The sequence below is a fragment of the Nasonia vitripennis genome (genome assembly GCF_009193385.2).
Source record: "Nasonia vitripennis strain AsymCx chromosome 1 unlocalized genomic scaffold, Nvit_psr_1.1 chr1_random0007, whole genome shotgun sequence".
Classification (NCBI taxonomy): Eukaryota; Metazoa; Arthropoda; class Insecta; order Hymenoptera; family Pteromalidae; genus Nasonia; species Nasonia vitripennis.
Genome location: NW_022279594.1, coordinates 1,143,413 through 1,162,124, shown reverse-complemented (window position 1 = coordinate 1,162,124; position 18,712 = coordinate 1,143,413). Strand labels below are relative to the sequence as shown.

General features: G+C 36.4%; 2 protein-coding genes and 1 long non-coding RNA gene across 13 annotated transcripts in view; 2 read left to right on the top strand and 1 right to left on the bottom strand.

Annotated features, from left to right (window-relative positions):
• Nucleotides 1-732: 732 nt before the first annotated feature.
• On the top strand, nt 733-3,950 carry LOC107981561. Its single transcript, XM_031932634.1, has 5 exons — nt 733-1,315; nt 1,925-1,963; nt 2,047-2,097; nt 3,039-3,165; nt 3,292-3,950. Exons 1-5 carry the CDS (start codon nt 1,222-1,224, stop codon nt 3,368-3,370), a joined length of 390 nt encoding a protein of 129 aa, XP_031788494.1. The 5' UTR covers nt 733-1,221; the 3' UTR covers nt 3,371-3,950.
• A 600-nt stretch (nt 3,951-4,550) lies between these two features.
• LOC100114049 lies at nt 4,551-11,210 on the bottom strand. 4 transcript variants are annotated; one of them, XR_001729471.3, is made up of 7 exons: nt 10,910-11,210; nt 6,604-6,902; nt 6,169-6,518; nt 5,915-6,100; nt 5,303-5,795; nt 4,925-5,232; nt 4,551-4,843 (listed from the first exon to the last, which is right to left on the bottom strand). It is a non-coding gene; the product is annotated as an uncharacterized LOC100114049 (long non-coding RNA). The 4 variants fall into 4 exon arrangements; XR_004228017.2 differs by having other exon boundaries at nt 6,604-6,895; nt 10,910-10,975; XR_004228018.2 differs by lacking the exon at nt 10,910-11,210 and having other exon boundaries at nt 5,303-5,521; nt 5,681-5,795; nt 6,604-7,011.
• The window catches only part of LOC100119562 (zinc finger protein 160), a 153,044-nt gene continuing 141,855 nt past the window's right edge, over nt 7,524-18,712 (top strand). Inside the window, exon 1 of one of the 8 annotated variants that reach the window (XM_031932612.1) lies at nt 7,524-7,928. The gene's annotated coding sequence lies outside the window, so the exon portion shown is untranslated. Of the gene's footprint in view, nt 7,929-8,260; nt 8,385-11,000; nt 11,105-17,336; nt 17,341-18,712 lie in introns of those variants that run through there. The other 7 variants (XM_032601363.1, XM_031932590.2, XM_032601361.1 and 4 more) reach the window with 7 other exon arrangements.

The following is an 18,712-nucleotide window of genomic DNA, read 5'->3' as shown; positions in this document are numbered from 1 at the left end:
ATTTTCGTAGTAAATTATGAATGTTTGGACAATGCATATCACATTGTAATACTATGGTTAGGTTGATAAAAAGTAAATATCGCGACTAAACAAGAAATAACAAATGCGCTCATTTTGAGTAGGGACGTACGTAGCGGCGGTATTACCTTTAATCGAAAACATAGTTTTTATTCCTTTTTAAGTAAAAGAATTTGAAATAGTAATTTTTGAAGTTGAAGTAGATACTGTAACGAGGAACAACGTCCCTCGCCACGCCGGTAATCGAGGCAGAACAGAGTGTGACGAAATAAGGCGGTATTAGCTCGACGTACAGAGCGCGCGCCTAGAGATCTCCGGAGCGCCGGATCGATTCTCGGTTCCGGCGTCTCCTTTTGTGATTTTCTCCACTCACGTCAAAGTTTCACCCCGTTACAATACATATGAAAATTGTGTTGCTGTATTTTGCCAAAAAAAAATTGTTTTTGGAAAATGATTGATTGGATGCATGCTCGGATATGTGTGTATGTGTGCTCCTTCTTATACGCATGATTTTCAGTTTCTACTCAGTAGATTTGAATCCAACAAGTCTCATTTTCTTTTGTTTTACTATAACATGACGAAGAAAATCCCGTTTTTCATTCTATCGACGTATTTTTTATTTATAGCCATTTTTTAATTTATGGCTTTCAGTTTTTTGTAATAAACTTATCGATATATTTGATCAAATTAAATCAATGAAAGTATATTTGAAAGCAAATAATTTGTTTATCTTTTTACTGCGGATAATTTAGATAATCTTTTATCGTTCATTGTTACGGGTAATAGTACGATTGGAATCATGCGATTGTTTTCATTATGTATACCACTCATGTGTGGTGGTCAGCGATATATGTGGCATGTTTGATAAATTATAATTATAAAATGAATATCGTAACATTCGAAATGTAATTTTTAAAATGCAATTATTCATAATAGAAGTCAAAATATTATAAATATTATGTTATAATAAATAGAAACATCAACTCAATAGAAGACGTTGATGCACCAATTGCGCAATAATACGTGTGGCCGATTTCATCTTCACAAGAAATTACTTAATATCAAACAAAATTAAAAAGAATTATAATTTTACGCGCTGAATCAGTATCTTATTCCTAATGTAATCAAGCACGCTTTAAAAAATATTAAATTATTTCAAATAATATCTATAAATAGTAAATATCTTAATATGTTTCGCAGAAAATGGCAGGCGGATCTGAAGCTGAGGACAAGGAGAGAATTGAACAGCTTGAAAAACAGCTAGCTGAGGCTCTTAAAGCCATCGAAGAGTTGAAAGGTATATTACAATTATCACTGTTCAAATTTCTCGTCATAAGTAGCACAACTCATTTGACGCACGCTGGACTAGCACAGCTCAAAATTTCCCGCGAAGACTAGCACAACTGAAACTTTAAACAACGAATTTCTATAAAAATTTCCTGATTTTTGCGAAACTGTCCCTAATGAACATTTTTAAATATTAACAATTTACAACTTTTTACCGAATTTAAAATTGTTTTCACAAATACAATAATTTTTTACAAATATTTTTTTAAATTATTAACTTTTGTTAGAAACCTTCTAAAATTTCCGAAATCTTTAAAACTTTGAGATTTGTCTGTCTTTGTCCACATTTTAAGTAATATAGAGTCGCGACTTGTGCTAGTCTTGACGGCATTTCTGAATTGTGCTAGTCTTCGTATAACGAAGCGACGATATGTATAGGTGGTTTTCTGTCAAATCACTTTAATTTGTATTTTTGACCATCAATGAAGCATTATTGTCAATTTCTTAATCACATTCCCTTTTTACCAATGTAGACAACCTCTGTAATATTATTATGAATGATCTATAATCATCTTAATGTTATTCAAACATTTGTTAATAATTAATACTAATATTTCAGAGAATTCAAAAAAACCTGCTCCAGATAACAACTCTGATGGTAAATATGATGATTAGCTTCATTTTTTTCTTCAAAACGTGTATATTTTTGTTGTAATTAATTATTATTATTTATTACTTTAGCAGATAAACAACGTAGCAGTGATCCCTCTGGAAAGCGTGCTGGACATCAAGGTATGATGAAGTTAGACGCTTCTTTTAAGTCAAGTTAGCTTTACAGAATTGAAATATAATATTTAAAGTTGCGTGCTAGTATAAGGCATCTAGAACGGTACTAGTTTTAATCCTTATCCTAGAGTATGTATATATCCTTATATATACATACTCTAGGACGTGGTTTATTTTATTTACACAAAATATGGCCTTTTAACCCGTTTTCATACATTCCAAAGATTGTCTCTGAAATAAAAAACTGATAATCGATCTGAATGTAGTAAATACTCTGAAAAAAGTAATAATGAACTTATGTTCTTTAGTTTTGCAGTCATGCACTTGTAAGCGGCAAGTACAAATTTGTGATTTTTTTTAAAAACGCATTCAGATAACGCTGTATGGACGGTGTGTCGATTTGCAATAAGTCTTGCAATATAAGTACGCGTTTCGCGGGCGAGAACCGCAATGTACACATAAGTCTAGAATTCTCGGATCAATGGCATGAAATTAATACTTTTTTTCCACACCCGACCGAAATGGCCACTTTTTGCGCCTGAAAATCGGGGCAAAAGTTGTATATTTTTCCCGTAAACCTGTTTGCGGGGCAAAGTAAAATCAGCGGGGCAAAAGTAATTTTTTTGTGTTTAATGAATGAAACAAAAATATAAAAAAACTCGACTTTCAGAGACAAATAGTAGCCATTTCATTCAAGAGTAGAATAAAGTACTAAAATATGCAACACGGGACGAAAGTAGATTTTTTCCGCTGGTGGGTTTACTGACCTCGCGAGAAGATTTTTCCCTCGGGTGCTCAGTAAACGTACCCTCGTGAAAAATCTTTTCGCTCGGGCAGTAAACCCACCAGCGGGAAAAATCTGTTACTTTCGACCCTTGTTGCATAATTTACTATTGCGACATTGCACAAAGTAACAAACATATAATTACATTACAATATAATTACAGAGCGCGGTGGAAAGTGGGTCCGGAGGCGACAATTTTATGCTGCCAAGAGACAGCAGAAGTGGCTAAATAAAAAAGCAGGTAGAAGGCTTCATGAAGCCGAAAAGGAGTGCATACTACAGGAGGAAAGGTAGGTGTATACATAGTAGTAGGTATACATTGTACATGTAGGAGGTATACATTGGAGAAAAATTTTGTGCACGCTTCACATACGATCAACATTGATATGCTTAATACATTAAAATAATTTTTGTAGCTGCTGCCCGGGAGGTAAAGCGGAATCGGCAACGATATTTCAGAAAATAAGTTTTTATTTATATGTAAAAATTAAATAAATTGCTTTGAAACAAAGCCTCCAGCATATTTGTTTATTGTGAGGAATTTTGCGATTTGGATAATGTCATTTATATGCCATATGCGCTTAATGTTTTACAATTTTTGTTTGTAATCCTGTATGCTTTCAAACGGTGTGTTAGACTACCAAAAAAAAAATTGTAAAACATTAATCGCATATGGCATATAAATGAAGTACAAACGTATACAAAATTAGCTCGCACCGAGATAGGGTGGCCTCGAAGCGGCAGCCGAGATCATGACGGGCTATCTAGTCAGAGCTCCTCAACCACCACAAGGGCCGTATCCGCCACAACCATCGGGCACTTATGTCAGTGTGGCCAGTGCCAATGTACCCGGACGACTACTCTACACACAACCGCAACCGCGCTATCTGCAACGCGAGTAATAAGATACTTTGGGCGTAAAAGGGTTGTTACATATCGACTGTTTTATTTTTGTAATTATTTTTAATAACGCGATTATTATACGATGATAATATTGTTTATGTAGAAAATGATGATATCTTAACGTAGAAGAAGATTATAATAATTTTGTTTTCATAAAAACGGTAAAGTTATACAGATCATTTTTATATAAATGTATTTTTTACTTAAGAAATGTACTTAAAAAATGTTCCTAAATTATGGTTTAATAAATGTACTATTGAAATAAAATACCTACAGTCCGTTATTACTTAATATCATTATGAATATTAATTTTTCACCTAAAAATGTTGAACAAAAATGAATTATTTTAGCAATGTTTTTTAAATAACTTTGTTGGCATCACATATTTACCGAATGATTATAGCATGATTATCACGTATTTATCATGCGATTATCACATGATTATCACAAAATAATCACATGAATATCTTGTGAGAAAACTGTCGAAAATCTCACATGATTTATCATATAATAATCACAAAATAAACCTATGATTATCTTATAATTAACATGTGATAATCACAAAAACATTGTATGATAATCAGATGATTATCATGGAATTATTATATGATTATCACGTGATGATTTTCAGTAGGGGAAGATTTTAACAAGTCTAAGTAATTCTAATAATACCTCTATACTTGAATGCCTAAACTCTATAAAGTTTTACAATAAAGTTTTACTTATATAAAATGATGGGGATAATTTTTTATACCAGTAAAGAACTTATTTTCTTTTTTCAACATAATGTATTTTGCAGATAATGAATATAATCATCATCAATTTCGGTATTTTTAAACGCAAAATATAGTTACATTGCTATTAGCCAAAGTCATTATCAAGAAATACATGAGTCATATTAAAATATGTCCATATTAAGATATCAAATCGATTCATAGCATTACTTCCTGGTTGATTACCAATTGGCCAACTAAGATCTTGTTGATTTTTTGGAGTAAAACTTGTGGTTTTTACTATCTCTTTGCGCAAGTTGTCTATTTCTTTTTCCACTTTAAGAAGTTCCATCTAGAACAAAAATAAATTATTACTAACTTAGAAAATGTATCATGTACATGGAGAGTAAGTAAATAAATAATGGCAGCATACTTCTGCAAAATGAGTATTTATCTTGTAAATCACCAAATGATTATATATAGGATATATTGTGATGGACTTCTGAAAGTCCTCATCGGTGCATAATTTTTTGAAGTCATTTTAATAATCAAATGTAACGTTCAACTTTGTTGAAAAATATATCTGTTCTTGAGCTTTGTGTGTACAAGGGACTGATGCTGAATGTAATATGCATCTCCCAAAGTTAACATCATCAGAAGAAGAGAATGTTGTTTTTACGCACCAATCTAAATTATTTTTTAACTTTTTTATTACAGAATTACTCAGTATTATACCACCATCTGAAAAGTCAAAAATACCAAAAGATGTAAAGTTATCATCATTAAAAACAAATATTATATTAAAAATTACCTAGAGAGCAATATGCGTCATCATCACTGCTAATACCAAGATGCACATCTTGGCTTACACTAATTTGATTCACAATTTCAATTAATTTTCTGGCATTAATGTAACTAGTATCTTTTACCAAAAAGTAATAGTCGTAATCTTCTAAATGATTGTCAGTTATATACTTCAGTACATGAAATGATTGCAAAATACTTCTGGTATCCGTAAAACCAACTATTCCTGTCAATGATACGTTTGGTTTTGCATTACTACTTATAGAATAAGGGAGAGATTCTTGCAAGTCTTGACAGTCATTTATTTCGATTGGAACAACAAGAAACAATCAGAATTATCATGTGCACCCTGATTAGTATCAGAGTGGACTCTCAAAGCACTTACTCTTATTGATTGATTGAGATCTTTCAAAGCTCGTTGAAATGTAGAAATGGATAATAGAGCAAGATTTGCAGATGTACTTTGTAAATCTCATACCCTATCGCTTGTATTTTATATCCTGGAACAATTGTAAACATGAATAATTAGAATGAATGCAAAAAAAGGAAAGAAATGCATAATATAGGTAATTTCAATAGATTATCAGTAAAATCTTTGGATAACCCAATATTTACTCACCGATAAGATCCAGTTCGTGTAACCTGCAGGTGCAACCGTTGTATAACAGTTTCAAAAGGATAACAAATTATACCAGTTGTGCACATGGAAATTGACATAGCTTGTATTTTCATATCTTGCATTTCTGCAAATTTTGAGAATGCATATCAAGAGGGTTTTGCTGCATGTTTAATGTCATATTCTGACCTGTTGTGGAAATAATAAAAATAAGAAAATTTCTCTCATAAACATACAACGTTAACTCAATAACTTACCAATCGGCTGCTGCTGGGGTTGCTGACTCGGAGGAGTAAGATTAAAGCCGTGGGTCAGCATGGAGTTAGTCTGGGCCAAGCTGATGAAATTACCTCGCTGATGCTGATGTTGAATCAGTCTACTCTGATTGACATGTACATTGTCAGGGAAAGTGATATTCTGGGAAGCAGGCGGTTGTCCATTGCCCTGTTGTTGCTGTTGTTGTTGAATCACTCTGATTGACGTGTACGTTAGCCGGAAAGGCGATACTCTGGGAAGAGGGTGGTTGACCATTGCCAAACTGAGTTTGCAGTTGGAACTTCTGAACTTCTGCCACTTGCTCGACCTATATAATGTTTGACCACCTGATCTGTAATAAATAAAACGTTAGTCAACAACTTCCTTGGCATTGAAAAATAAAAAGAAAACAATAAAATACAATTGACAGATCTTACCATTGTCGTGAGATGGACTGTCCTCGACGAAGGGATGTTTGTTTGGTATGTCCAGGGCTCGTAAAAACTCGCGGCCGCGTTAGACTGACGGATAATTAGCTGCACCTTCCCAGGACATATCGTGATTGCCACGGTAGTTCAAATCAGAATAATTTAATTCGCCCATCCTCTTGCATAATAGATAAAATAGACACCTCTAAGATCTAGTTCACGATCCCTGACGATGTTACACTGCTGTCTGCTCTGTTTACGTGCGCGTAGCAGAACACACTGCAGAAGAGCAGCTCTCGCACTACGGACTATAGACATTTATTTTCTACTCCGCGCGGTCTGAAGTGAGCCGCTTGGTGCGTTTTCTGCACTTCCGGTCGCCATCCCTGTGCTGGGATCACGATTATTCGGAGGGTCGCTCAAATGCCAAATTCAGGGGGTATCGCGGTAATAGCGATCTGTTTTGTCCCCTGAAGTCAGCCATCGGGCGACCCTGCATCAATTCGAAAATGTTCAAATTACCGGTATCTGCGCCGATGAATAAGAAAATATCAATCTCAAACTAACAAACAAGAACCCTAAGCACTAAATCTAGTTTCTCAAAACTTAAATATAAAACGTGAATACCAATATCTCTTCTGAAAAAAAAGCAGATAATAATCAGCTGATTGTCATCTGCTTTTTTTCAGTAGGGATATTAGTATTTACGTTTTATATTTAAGTTTTGAGAAATTTGATTTAGTGCTTAGGGTTCTTGTTTTTTAGTTTGAGCATGACATTTTCTCATTCGCATTGGCACAGCCACCGGTAATGTGGTAATTCGAACATTTTCGAATTGATGCAGGGTCGCCCGATGGCTGACTTCAGGGGACAAAGCAGATCGCTCTTAACGCGATGCTCCCTGAAGATGGCATTTGAGCGTCCTTCCGAATAATCATGACCCCAGCACTGTCGAGCGAGGACATTGTAGAATTACGATCGAACTTCACTTAGGTAAGTTCGTTTGATCGACTAATTGTGTGCATACTGTTCTACAGTGTATAGTGTACGTGCACGTGAAATGCTGTTTATACAATTTTATTATTATTATTATACTATATACAATATTATACAATAAATAAAAAACTACAAGAGCGATTTGTTGATTTTACTTATTCATGGTTCTATCATTTCTAAATTAATAAACTTGTATTAATTTTGGCGCGTTTCGAGTTTTAAAATATATTTTATAATTTTATTTACAAAGCTACATTCAGTAATGTGTTTAATCTGATAAGTTCTATTTATTCAGTATGTTTGTATCGTTCAAATATTTTCAGTGCTGTTTACATCCCGTAAGTGCTTTATTTCATAAGATTTAGAAATAAAAATCCAAAATTTCCTAAATTCTCATCCTTTATTATTTAAAGTAACAATAAAATTACTAAATTAACTCATAATTAAACTTTTATAATTACAAACAATACTTTTGCAAGTCTGTGTGTGTGTGCGTAGGTTTGGTCACAACTATATATATATATACACATATAATATCAATATAATACAATTACATATCAATTTTCTCTTGCAAAAATAAACCATGCAGATGAATTTGAAAATGATGTCAACTAGGAATTTATATTATAATTCGACATTGCATTTTGTTATCTAAATTGTATTAAGCAATATTTAACAATAGTTTGTAATCCATTTAATGATATTGTTTTTCTATTTATTACAAAAAAATAGTTTTCATTCTTAAGGTAGACTGCTGACGAATCCCTACTCAACTGAGAGTGTGCAAAAAAGTTGTAAGCATATTGTTTCAAGTAATTGAGTAATATTTATAACGGTTTTTTATTAACTTTTATGTAATTTGTTATTGATATAATATGTTAAGTTATATTTTTATCAACAAATAAATTACATTTGGATGCACGTATGACTTGGGAGTCACGCTCATAAGTTAGGAAAGTGGCACTTTTTCATTTTGACATCAAATAATTTTCTAATAAATTCAGCTTCCCATATTTATCTTTGGTTCATTGGAATGTCTGAAATTCATTCTTTTAAATCCTAGTTTTTCTGTTTGATCCGTAACGCTTGTGCAAACTAATCCGAATATTAATCTGTTTATTTATACGACTCCTATAAGCCCTATGTTAAAATAAGAATTTTCAACTAACTTTTTTTCGAAATATTGGTTGGTAACAGGGTCTAAATTTTTTGAACAAGGTATATTTAATGCTTTTAAATAGCCTGCAAAAAGTTTTATTTGGATATCTAGTAATTTATTTTTTGGACGGTCTGCCTTAAGGGGATTGGGAGCCAAAGCTTCCATAATATGCCATGAGATATTCTGCATGTCAAATGCAAAAAAAAAAATAAACGTAATGATTATTTGCACCAAGATTCACATAATTATGTGACTTTACATGACTAAGGGTAGCTTTTTGGTCGCATTCTTAGAGTCACATAAATTTTCAGGAAAAATCTTAGAGTCCGTAAAAGCTCCAAGACACGTAAATTTTGTTTACAGTCACATAAAGCTTACAGTCACGTAAATTAAGAAAATACAAAGTTGTTTCAATTCAATGTTTGGCCATTTTTCTGGAGTATGTTTGCAAAGAGTGTGCCTGAGTGGGTATGATTGCTTAAGCACATCTGAACAAGAAAATCAATTAATAGTGACTTGTAATTTACTTTGCATCTGCAAAAAGTAAATCTGTGTACTGTTGCTTTAACATATTGATCTTTTCACTCAAATGTGCTAAAGCAATCATACCCACTCAGGCATCTCTTCGCAATAGAAAAATGGCCAAACGTTGAATCGGAATTAACAACTTTGTGTTTTCTTAATTTACGTGACTAGAAACTTTACGTGGCTTTAAAAAAAATCTACGTGTTTTGGAGCTTTTACGTGACTAAGATTTTTTTGGAAAATTTACGTGACCTCAAGTTGTCGGGAAAATTTACGTGACTTTAAAAATGCGAGCAAAAAGCTACCCTTTAAGTCACATAATTATGTGAATCTTGGTGCAAATAACAACATCCAAAAATAAAAGTCTAATTAACTTTTTCATTTGGCAGAATGATAGAATGGGATCTGTACTGTTTATATTGATGTAAATTCAAATAATAAAAAGTTTATTGATAAAATTAAGGTACTATTTAGTTTTAAGGTTGGCGTTGAAAAGTATTTCAAAACTTAATGAACAACTAAGCGTCCAGTCCACAATTTTTGTGGTATAAAGATTCTTTGAATAAAACACTATTGCGCTCTGGTCTTGCTTTTTCTTTACCTACTTTATTTAAAAAGTTATATGGACTAGAAAAACAGTGTTTTTAGCTCTCACATCCCCTTAAAAACCATTTTTGAAGATTTGTTCTACATCAAAGCATTTAAAAAAATAATTGTCATGCTAAAAATAGTTGTACCCTAGTGGAAAAAAAATGTAATAAATTGTAATAAATTGTAATAAAACGTAGAAAAAGGTAAGAAAATGTAAGAAACTGTACCTTTTTGTTGGATTTCGGATCTTTTTTCTCCTACATTTTTGTACACTTTCTTACATTTTTGGATTTGTTAACTTTTTTTACATTTTATTACATTTCATTACATTTTATTACATATGTTATTTTACCGCCTAATATAGTCAATATATTTTTTAATTATTAATTTTATAATAAAATGTAACAATGCATAAGATATTGTAAGAAAATGTAAAAGGATGTAAGCAGAAGTAAGAAAAAAAGTCGCCATTTTCTTATATAATATTACGCTTACAGACAATTTTTTACATTTTGTTATACTTTTTTACATATTGTTACATTTGCCGTTTCAAAGAAGAGACCCACATGAAATCCTGGATCAATGGATTTGTAATACATTGTAATAAAATGTAACAAAATGGAATAAAAAGTAGCAAACTGTAATGAAACATAAAAAAGTTTTGAAATCCAACAAAAACGTACAAAATGGTACGATTTGTTACATTTTCTTATATTTTATTACATTTTTTATTTCCACTACGGGATATTTAAAATATCTACAACCTTTATGTGTTACCTAACCTTAGAAATTGTTTAGATCATAAATCATTAATAATGCTTATACTGTCGAATTGCATTGTTCAGTGGTCACTATTACAATAATTTGTAGTAACTAAGATTTTTTGTATATATTAATGCGTAATTTTCGCAAATTATGAAAACTATGACACAAAGTAAAGACAGTGATATCCGTAAAATGACTATCATTTTCATAAGCATTATTGAATAAAACAAAAATTTTTAATAATTGAATCAATAAACACTCTGTCCTGCAATAACTTACATAATAGCAAACAATTATCCCCATCTAAAACAGGTCATGACTGGATTTTGTAAAGTCAAGATGGACGTTGTATGATTGGCTTATGTAGTGCGCATGCATTTAAGTCAGGAAGTCTAACTGTCTTCAAGGTTAGGACACTCACGGCGCGCTTTTCAAGTTCTCGTCAATTTAAATATTGATGGTAAAAAGTATATGGTAAACAAACAATGTAAACTATGATTTGAAATGTCATAATTCGTCACATTGGGTCTAATATCCCCTTAATGTGTTTATTTCATTCCACTCGCTGACATTCAGCCAACCCTACTGAAAAAAAGCAGATAACAATCAACTGAATATTAGCTGATAATCTGCTGATAATCATGCCTAAACGTTAGCTGATTATCAGGTGATGTCAGCTTAATATTTTTATTTAAGCTGATACTTACAAATATGCGTTTATATGAGATAAAATGCTAATCACAATCGGCTGATTATCAGGTGATAATCATCAAAAATTTTTTAACCTTTAGTATATTTTTTCGAAGTCATCTGGATGGTAAAACCGTATTGGCCCTTATTATGTGAATTTTATAAATTTTATTAATTTAAAACAACTTCGAAAAAATATACTTAAGGTTAACAAATTTTTGATGATTATCATTAGTATTTTATCTCATATAAACGCATATTTGTAACTATCAGCTTAAATAAAAATATTAAGCTGATATCACCTGATAATTAGCTGACATTTTGGCATGATTATCAGCTGATTATCAGCTAATAATCAGTTGATTGTCATCTGCTTTTTTCAGTAGGGAAGTATGGTTTGTTGATTGAGGAACACGCGAATTTGAATGTAATACATAATTTATTTTTTATTATATTCTATGTTAAAAATACATGTTAAGAATTAGATAATTATAGTTACTATGTTAGTGCTCAGCAGGCAGCAAAATTAAAAATTTTTCGAAAAAGATGTAATTGATTACTTTACATCAATAGTGTGTGAACGCACTCAGATTTCCGACTATTTTTATTAAAGCTAAAAGCTACCAATATGCATTTATATGAAATTTAATGTTAATGATATTTATTTATTTATTTATTCATTTATTTATTTAATCCATAATAATAATTAATATACCTTCACGCAGGCAAACAATTTGCCTGTACATAATACCCTAGTAGACATAAAAAATGTAATCAAGTGTAATAAAATATAAGCAAATGTAACAAATCGTACCATTTTTTAAGTTTTTGTTGGATTTCGGACCTTTATTATGTTTTATCACAGTTTGCTACATTTTATTACATTTTGTTACGTTTTATTACAATTTATTACAAATCCATTGATCCAGGATTTCATGGGGGTCTCTTCTTTGAAATAACAAATGTAACAATACGTAAAAAAAGTATAACAAAATGTAAAAAATTGTCTGTAAGCGTAATATTATATACGAAAATGGCGACTTTTTTTCTTACTTCTGCTTACATCCTTTTACTTTTTTTTACAATTTATTATGCATTGTTACATTTTATTATAAAATTAATAATTAAAAAATATATTGACTATATTAGGCGGTAAAATAACATATGTAATAAAATGTAATAAAATGTAAAAAAAGTTAACAAATCCAAAAATGTAAGAAAGTGTACAAAAACGTAGGAGAAAAAAGGTCCGAAATCCAACAAAAAGTTACAGTTTTTCCACTAGGGTAGGAATGGACAAAAGAGGACCAAAAATTAAGAACTTTATCCTATCTAATAAAAGTGATGGAAACGCAATAATTTTGATGACTTTTTTTTGCATATGCATCAAAAATATATAGTACATTAAGGTTTTGAACACGGTAATTCACACTGAGAGAAATGTAGAGTTAGAATAGCCGTACATTTTTCTGTGGTATTAGCCTTGGACGACCACAGCTGATTTAGCGGTGTACTCAGGCAGATTCTACCAGAGTTTGCAGTAGTCCAAGCTTGGCTCCTTCCTGCGCTATATCAGCTGCGTCTAACACGTGAGGTTTTACTTATATGTTTATGTTTTTTAGCATATCATATTACAATGAGTGACAAATTCATATCGGACCTATTGGTTTCGTGGAATTTGTAAAAGTTTTGCGAAAGGTTTGAGAATAAGTATTGCAATATGTACAACCTAACCTATTAACCTCAAAATTTGTATACTTATGCTGAAGCACAAAATTTAAATAATTATAAATCAATGCATTGTTCAGCCACGAATATTGGTTTACAAGCCTTCAGAGTAAAATGTGACATACCTGTAAAGTCTCTTGACTTATCTGAAAGCCGTAGACCTGCATTGCCCTTAAAACCCAATGTTGCCGTAAGCTCGTCAGAGTTAAGCAAACCTTCTGCTTTGGGATCATGAAAATTTACAAATACGATAAACTGTACTCTGAGGACTTGTAAACCAATGTTCATGCCAAAACAATGAATCACTTATTAAATATTCAATTTTTATACTTATGCTTACTGCCAGGTAAAAACTGCCGTAGTGCTAAGGCAGATTCAACCTTAAACCATTTGCTTGAGCGCTCCGGTAAAAACTGCTGGAGTTTCCGGTTAATCCAAGTCCACATTTCTCTCAGTGCAGTAAAACGATATAAATAATGTTTGATTACGATTTAAAAAACTAACCTGACTGATATAAATAATATATTTTAAATAGTAATATAATTATCTACTATCAACTTCAACTTCAACTATTATATTTAAGTGCTTAATGTACCTGTGTGGAGTAAAGCCATTCACATCTTTTCTCAACAACTGTCATATTTTATTTTTTTATTATTATTTATAATTCAAAGCGCACTATTTACATGTTGCCAATCTAAAATATGAGATGATTTATTTGTTCATTATATATATATATATATATATATATATATATAATGAACATACATAAATAAATAAATATATATATATTTATTTATTTATTTATGTGTGTGTGTGTGGGACGTTCCACGTCAAATGTAACAAAGCTCTGCCCGAAATTCCTTTTGATCTAAAAATTTTTAAAAATATTCAAAATTTAGCATTTTTATGTACTTTCAATTAGTGAGGGGCGTTTTTTAAAATTTTGTTCCCAGACGGAGCTACGCGTTCCCTAACCTTAAAAAATTACTACTTTACGAAATAATCAAGCTGTCAGAAATCACAGGGGCTTAGAAAAATTCTAAGCAACGACTATGTTCATGTATTTTGAGCTGCTAAACAAGAATTACGAATTGGCGCTATTGTCTCCTTCTGACGCCACCTAAGGCGGTCATTCGCGACGATAACAAAAAAATAAAAGATAACGAATAATATGAAAACAGCTAGTGGCAACGCGCCATATTTTGCAACGGCGCTCGCGAGTGTCGACGCGCCTTTACGCCTGCGGTACTCGTGTCAACCGCGCAGCTCTCTCTCGCGCCGAGACTCACGCGCGCGTTCTCTCTCTCCGCGGCTATACCTTCTCTCGGCTATCATGTGCTCGCGGCCGGCGCTCACCTATTCGCCCGAATACTGACCGAGATGCGCGGCGAGGATGCGCAACGGCCAGTTGCGGCCTCGTGGCTATCGCGCGCGTATCTCCCCGTCTCCTCGAGGACGACGCGAAGCCTCCTGGTGGGTGCAGGAGCAGGTGCGCGACGGCTGTGTCGGTACAGCAGCCCGACAACACATGGCAGAACGCGGCGGCGCCATCGTACGGCATAGTCGCCTGCCAACCCTGCATCCTGAAAGTTTGCCGCGAAGATTAAGTCCCGTTAACATGTTTCCGGCTCCAACTCTACGACACCGGGGAACGGAACGGCACGACGCTAAAACACGACCATCAACTGGCGCTAGTATTTGGCAAACCGTCCACGATTTGAGGCACTACGGTTTTTATACAGGGACGAACAAAAAGCTTTTCTCCTGGTTCCATTTAATTGGAGCTCTTTATTCTATACCAAAAAAAAAAAGAAAAAGAAACCCAAGGAGGAACCCCTAGACGTTACTCAGGTGCGACCTGAGCAACGCCAGGACCTCCGGCGGAGCCGTAGCGATGTTGTGGAGGGCCTCCCTCCAGAGGTGCGGCAGCTGATTGTGGGATTGACCCGTTTCCCGGTCCATCCTGGGCGGCAGCATGCGAGGAGCGGGACGGTGGGGCGGTTCTCTACCGCCCATTACCTCCTCATATGATGGTGGTGGCGCGTCAATCTGGGGACCACGGGCTGGGTGTTCCCAGGTACCGGGCCTCCCGGCGTCTCCTTCGGGATCTCCCCGTCTCCTCGTGCGAAATCTCTGGCGGCACAAATAGATGACGTGGGCGTCACGACACCGCGGACAGTTCGCCAAGTCCGTTTCCTGCCGGCCACAATTAAAACAGAAACGGGTCGGCCGCGCCCGGCATTCTGTCCGACGGTGTCCCGGCTGCCAGCAATTAAAGCACGTCCGGGGAGGCGGGTCAACAGTTTGGTCCGTCGCGATGGGAGTCAACCCTCCGAATATGACTCCGTCGAGCCATACCGCGGATCTCCGGCGCGATGAGCGCGAATGCGAACGGGAGCCGGTATTTGTCGTACCACCATAGCGACGGGGCACCGCGCCCGTGCTAGGACTCCCGCTCGAGTCACTCTCGGCGCCCGGAATCTCCAGACGGGGCATGAGCGGTGCGTTTCTCGGCGCGGGAGGCGGCTGGTAAAATGGGATATACACCTGAAACGTCGCGAACCGTCAACAGGGTCCCGTGGTGCTAATTTAGTGGAATACGTACCTCTACGGCTTCCCGACGGATCGGTGGACCCGGGGGGAGTGGTCACGGTGACGAGCCGGTTCGGCCACCACCGACTCAACGTCCTCCAACTCGAGGTGGCGCAACGGATTGTATTTACACCTCTTGCCGTTGGGACCTCGAAGTCGAGGATACTTCCCCACTGCTTCCGCCCTCTCATTGGAGATAACGATGGTGAGGTCATTGTCGTCGCCAACCAAGGCCTCCAACTCATCGACGGCGGCACGACTGCACTAGAGCGGAAGCTTCTCCCTCCACCGGAATCCCCTCTTTCTGGTAAGCCGCAATCTCCTCCTCCGTGAGGGACAGGGGGCCAGGGGCGCCCGTCATCGCCTTTCGAGGGATCCGGGTGTCAGTGACCCCTGTACTCCAGCGCTCCTCCTCCTCCCAAGAGCTGGCGCTAGCGCAGGCGGGGCTCCGGCGGGCCCAAATCTCCGCCGTCCGGGTCATGCCCATAACCGGGCGACGCTGACGCCGCTTCTCCCGCTGCAGTTCGATCGCGCGCAACTCCTTCTCGCACTCCTCCTCGATCTCGGCGATATGGTCGGCCCAGGATTCGGTCTTCATGTTTAATTACTGGGGAATTTAACGTCCATTAGTATGGAGTCAGTAAGTCATTGCAAACCCGTCACCAGACTTCACGACGCTATGGCACAACACAGAGACAACACAACATACCTCCAGTGTGGGCGCTAAGTATTCGCGGTACGATTTCGCGGAGGCACGTATCGACATAACTCGCTCACGAGGACTTTGGCAGTCTGGCGCTTATCCTTCGTCTCTAGGATGTATACTAGTGGCGATAACTTCTGGAGGATTACGAACGGTTCGCTGTAATTCGCGTCTAATTTGTTACATTTTCCTTCAACTCCTTTGGAGAGGGAATGTACCTTGCGACGTACCACATCACCCACCTCAAATTCTACTACCCGCTTCCCTTGGTTGTACACCGCGGCTTGCTTACTCCAGGCCCCGTCCAAATGTTTCAGGACGATATCACGAAGCGCATCCAACCATTTTACCCGATCTATCCAGACCGAAGGGTCTAATTCGATTTTGGGACCTCGTACTTCTACTTCCCGGCGCAAACTTTTCACTGGTTGGGGATGGCGTCCATAATTTAGGAACGCCGGCGAAACCCGGGTGCTCAACTGCATTGCCGTGTTTACCGCGTGGCAAAATTCGTGCAGGTGTTGATCCCAATTTCGGTGATCTTTCCCTACAAACGTCGCAATCATCGTTTTTAATGTTCTATTACTTCGCTCTACCGGATTCACCTGGGGATGGTACGGTGGTGTAGTTACGTGGATGACACCATACTCCTCCACAGTATCCTTCAGGGTTTTGTTTATGAACTCTTTCCCGTTGTCCGTTAGAAGAAAATCGGGGGTTTCCCAACGGAATAAGATCAATTCTTCGAACGCCTTTGCTACTGCTTGGCCCGTCGCTTTCCTAACTGGCTTTAATTCTACCCAACGCGTGAATAGATCTTGGAAAACTATCAGATATTTGTACTGGCTTTTACTCGTCGGAAATTCCATCAGGTCTCAGCTACTACCGCCCACGGTCGCTCAACGATTCTCTGCCCCATTTGACCGGCCGTTCCTAACTGAGAAGTTTTATATCGCTGGCATTCGTCGCACTCCTGTACATAATGGTTTACATCGTGCCACACTCCCGGCCAGTAATATTCCCTCGCGACGCGATCATAAGTCTTCTCTACTCCTAAATGGCCGGACGAGGCTTCGCGATGGGCGTCACTCAAAACTCGGGGGCGATATTCTATCGGCACCACCAGACGCCAACCGTCTGACGGGTGAGTAATCGGCTCTAACAAAGGGTCGCGGCGGTATCTGTATAACATCTCGTCCTCGATTTTCCACTCCCCAAATTTCTTTGACGACGTTATTACGTCTCGCCGTCGCTGAAGATACCACTCATCTGTAATTACGTCGAACGCGCTAACTAACTCTTCATCTTCTCCTTTATTACGAGATAACGCGTCGGGTACGTGATGGTTGGCAGGCTACCGAATTCATCTTTCAAATCTCTCGCCTTTTTAACAATTCTTAAAGAGACATTAAACTCTGATTCAATATCGCGTAATGTCCAGCATTCAGGTGCTATTGTCAAAATAGAAACTATCAATGGATCATTTGGAGGTAAAGAAGATAACTTACTTTTCAGACCATCCAACATTTGTTCTAGTTGAGCTTCTCTCGATAGACGAATCCTCTTATTTTGTAGTCTTTCATTTTCTTCCTCACTCGGCTCATTTAGAGAGTTATTCGATAAATTAAAATTTACAGAAGAGTACGACTTTCTACAAGATGAACAAATCATAGCTGTTTCAAGTATATCTGAATAATCTAACAAAAGTTTTTTTGAAACTTTGCGAAGACCTTTACCTCTATGTCCATTAATATTAAATGGATTAATACATCTGTCAACATGAACTGTTGGAAAAGAATGCTTTGCAGTAGACTCAGACATTATAAATATTTTATGTAACACGCGAACGATTTTCGCGTTTTTCGTACCTATTAATAGGGACTAAAGTGACTCTTTTTTGACCGGCGGGCAAAAAAGTTATTTTAGCGGGCAATAAAGGCCATTATTGCCCGCAAATTTTTTTTTGTAATTTAAAAAAAAAGTTGATTTTGATAAATTTGCATTATATATTTATTTTATATAATGTTTGAACAAGACAAGAGCACGGTTGCCGTGTCAAACAATAGTCACATCAGTCCCTCTTAACACGTACGAAAAAACGCGAAAATACGTCCGCGCGTTACATAAAATATGGTGTGCACCAAGGGCTAAGTGGGCTTTTTTAGGCCGAGTGTGGATTTTGCAGCACGAGTCAAGGCGAGTTAGCCCGAGCCGAAGCCTTCGGCTCGGGCTAACTCGCCTTGACTCGTACTGCAAAATCCACACTCGGCCTAAAAAAGCCCACTTTACGCCCTTGGTATACTATATACTATTAGATGCTTCAATTAATCATGGACAAGTATACAAAAGCTATATCAGTTTAAAAG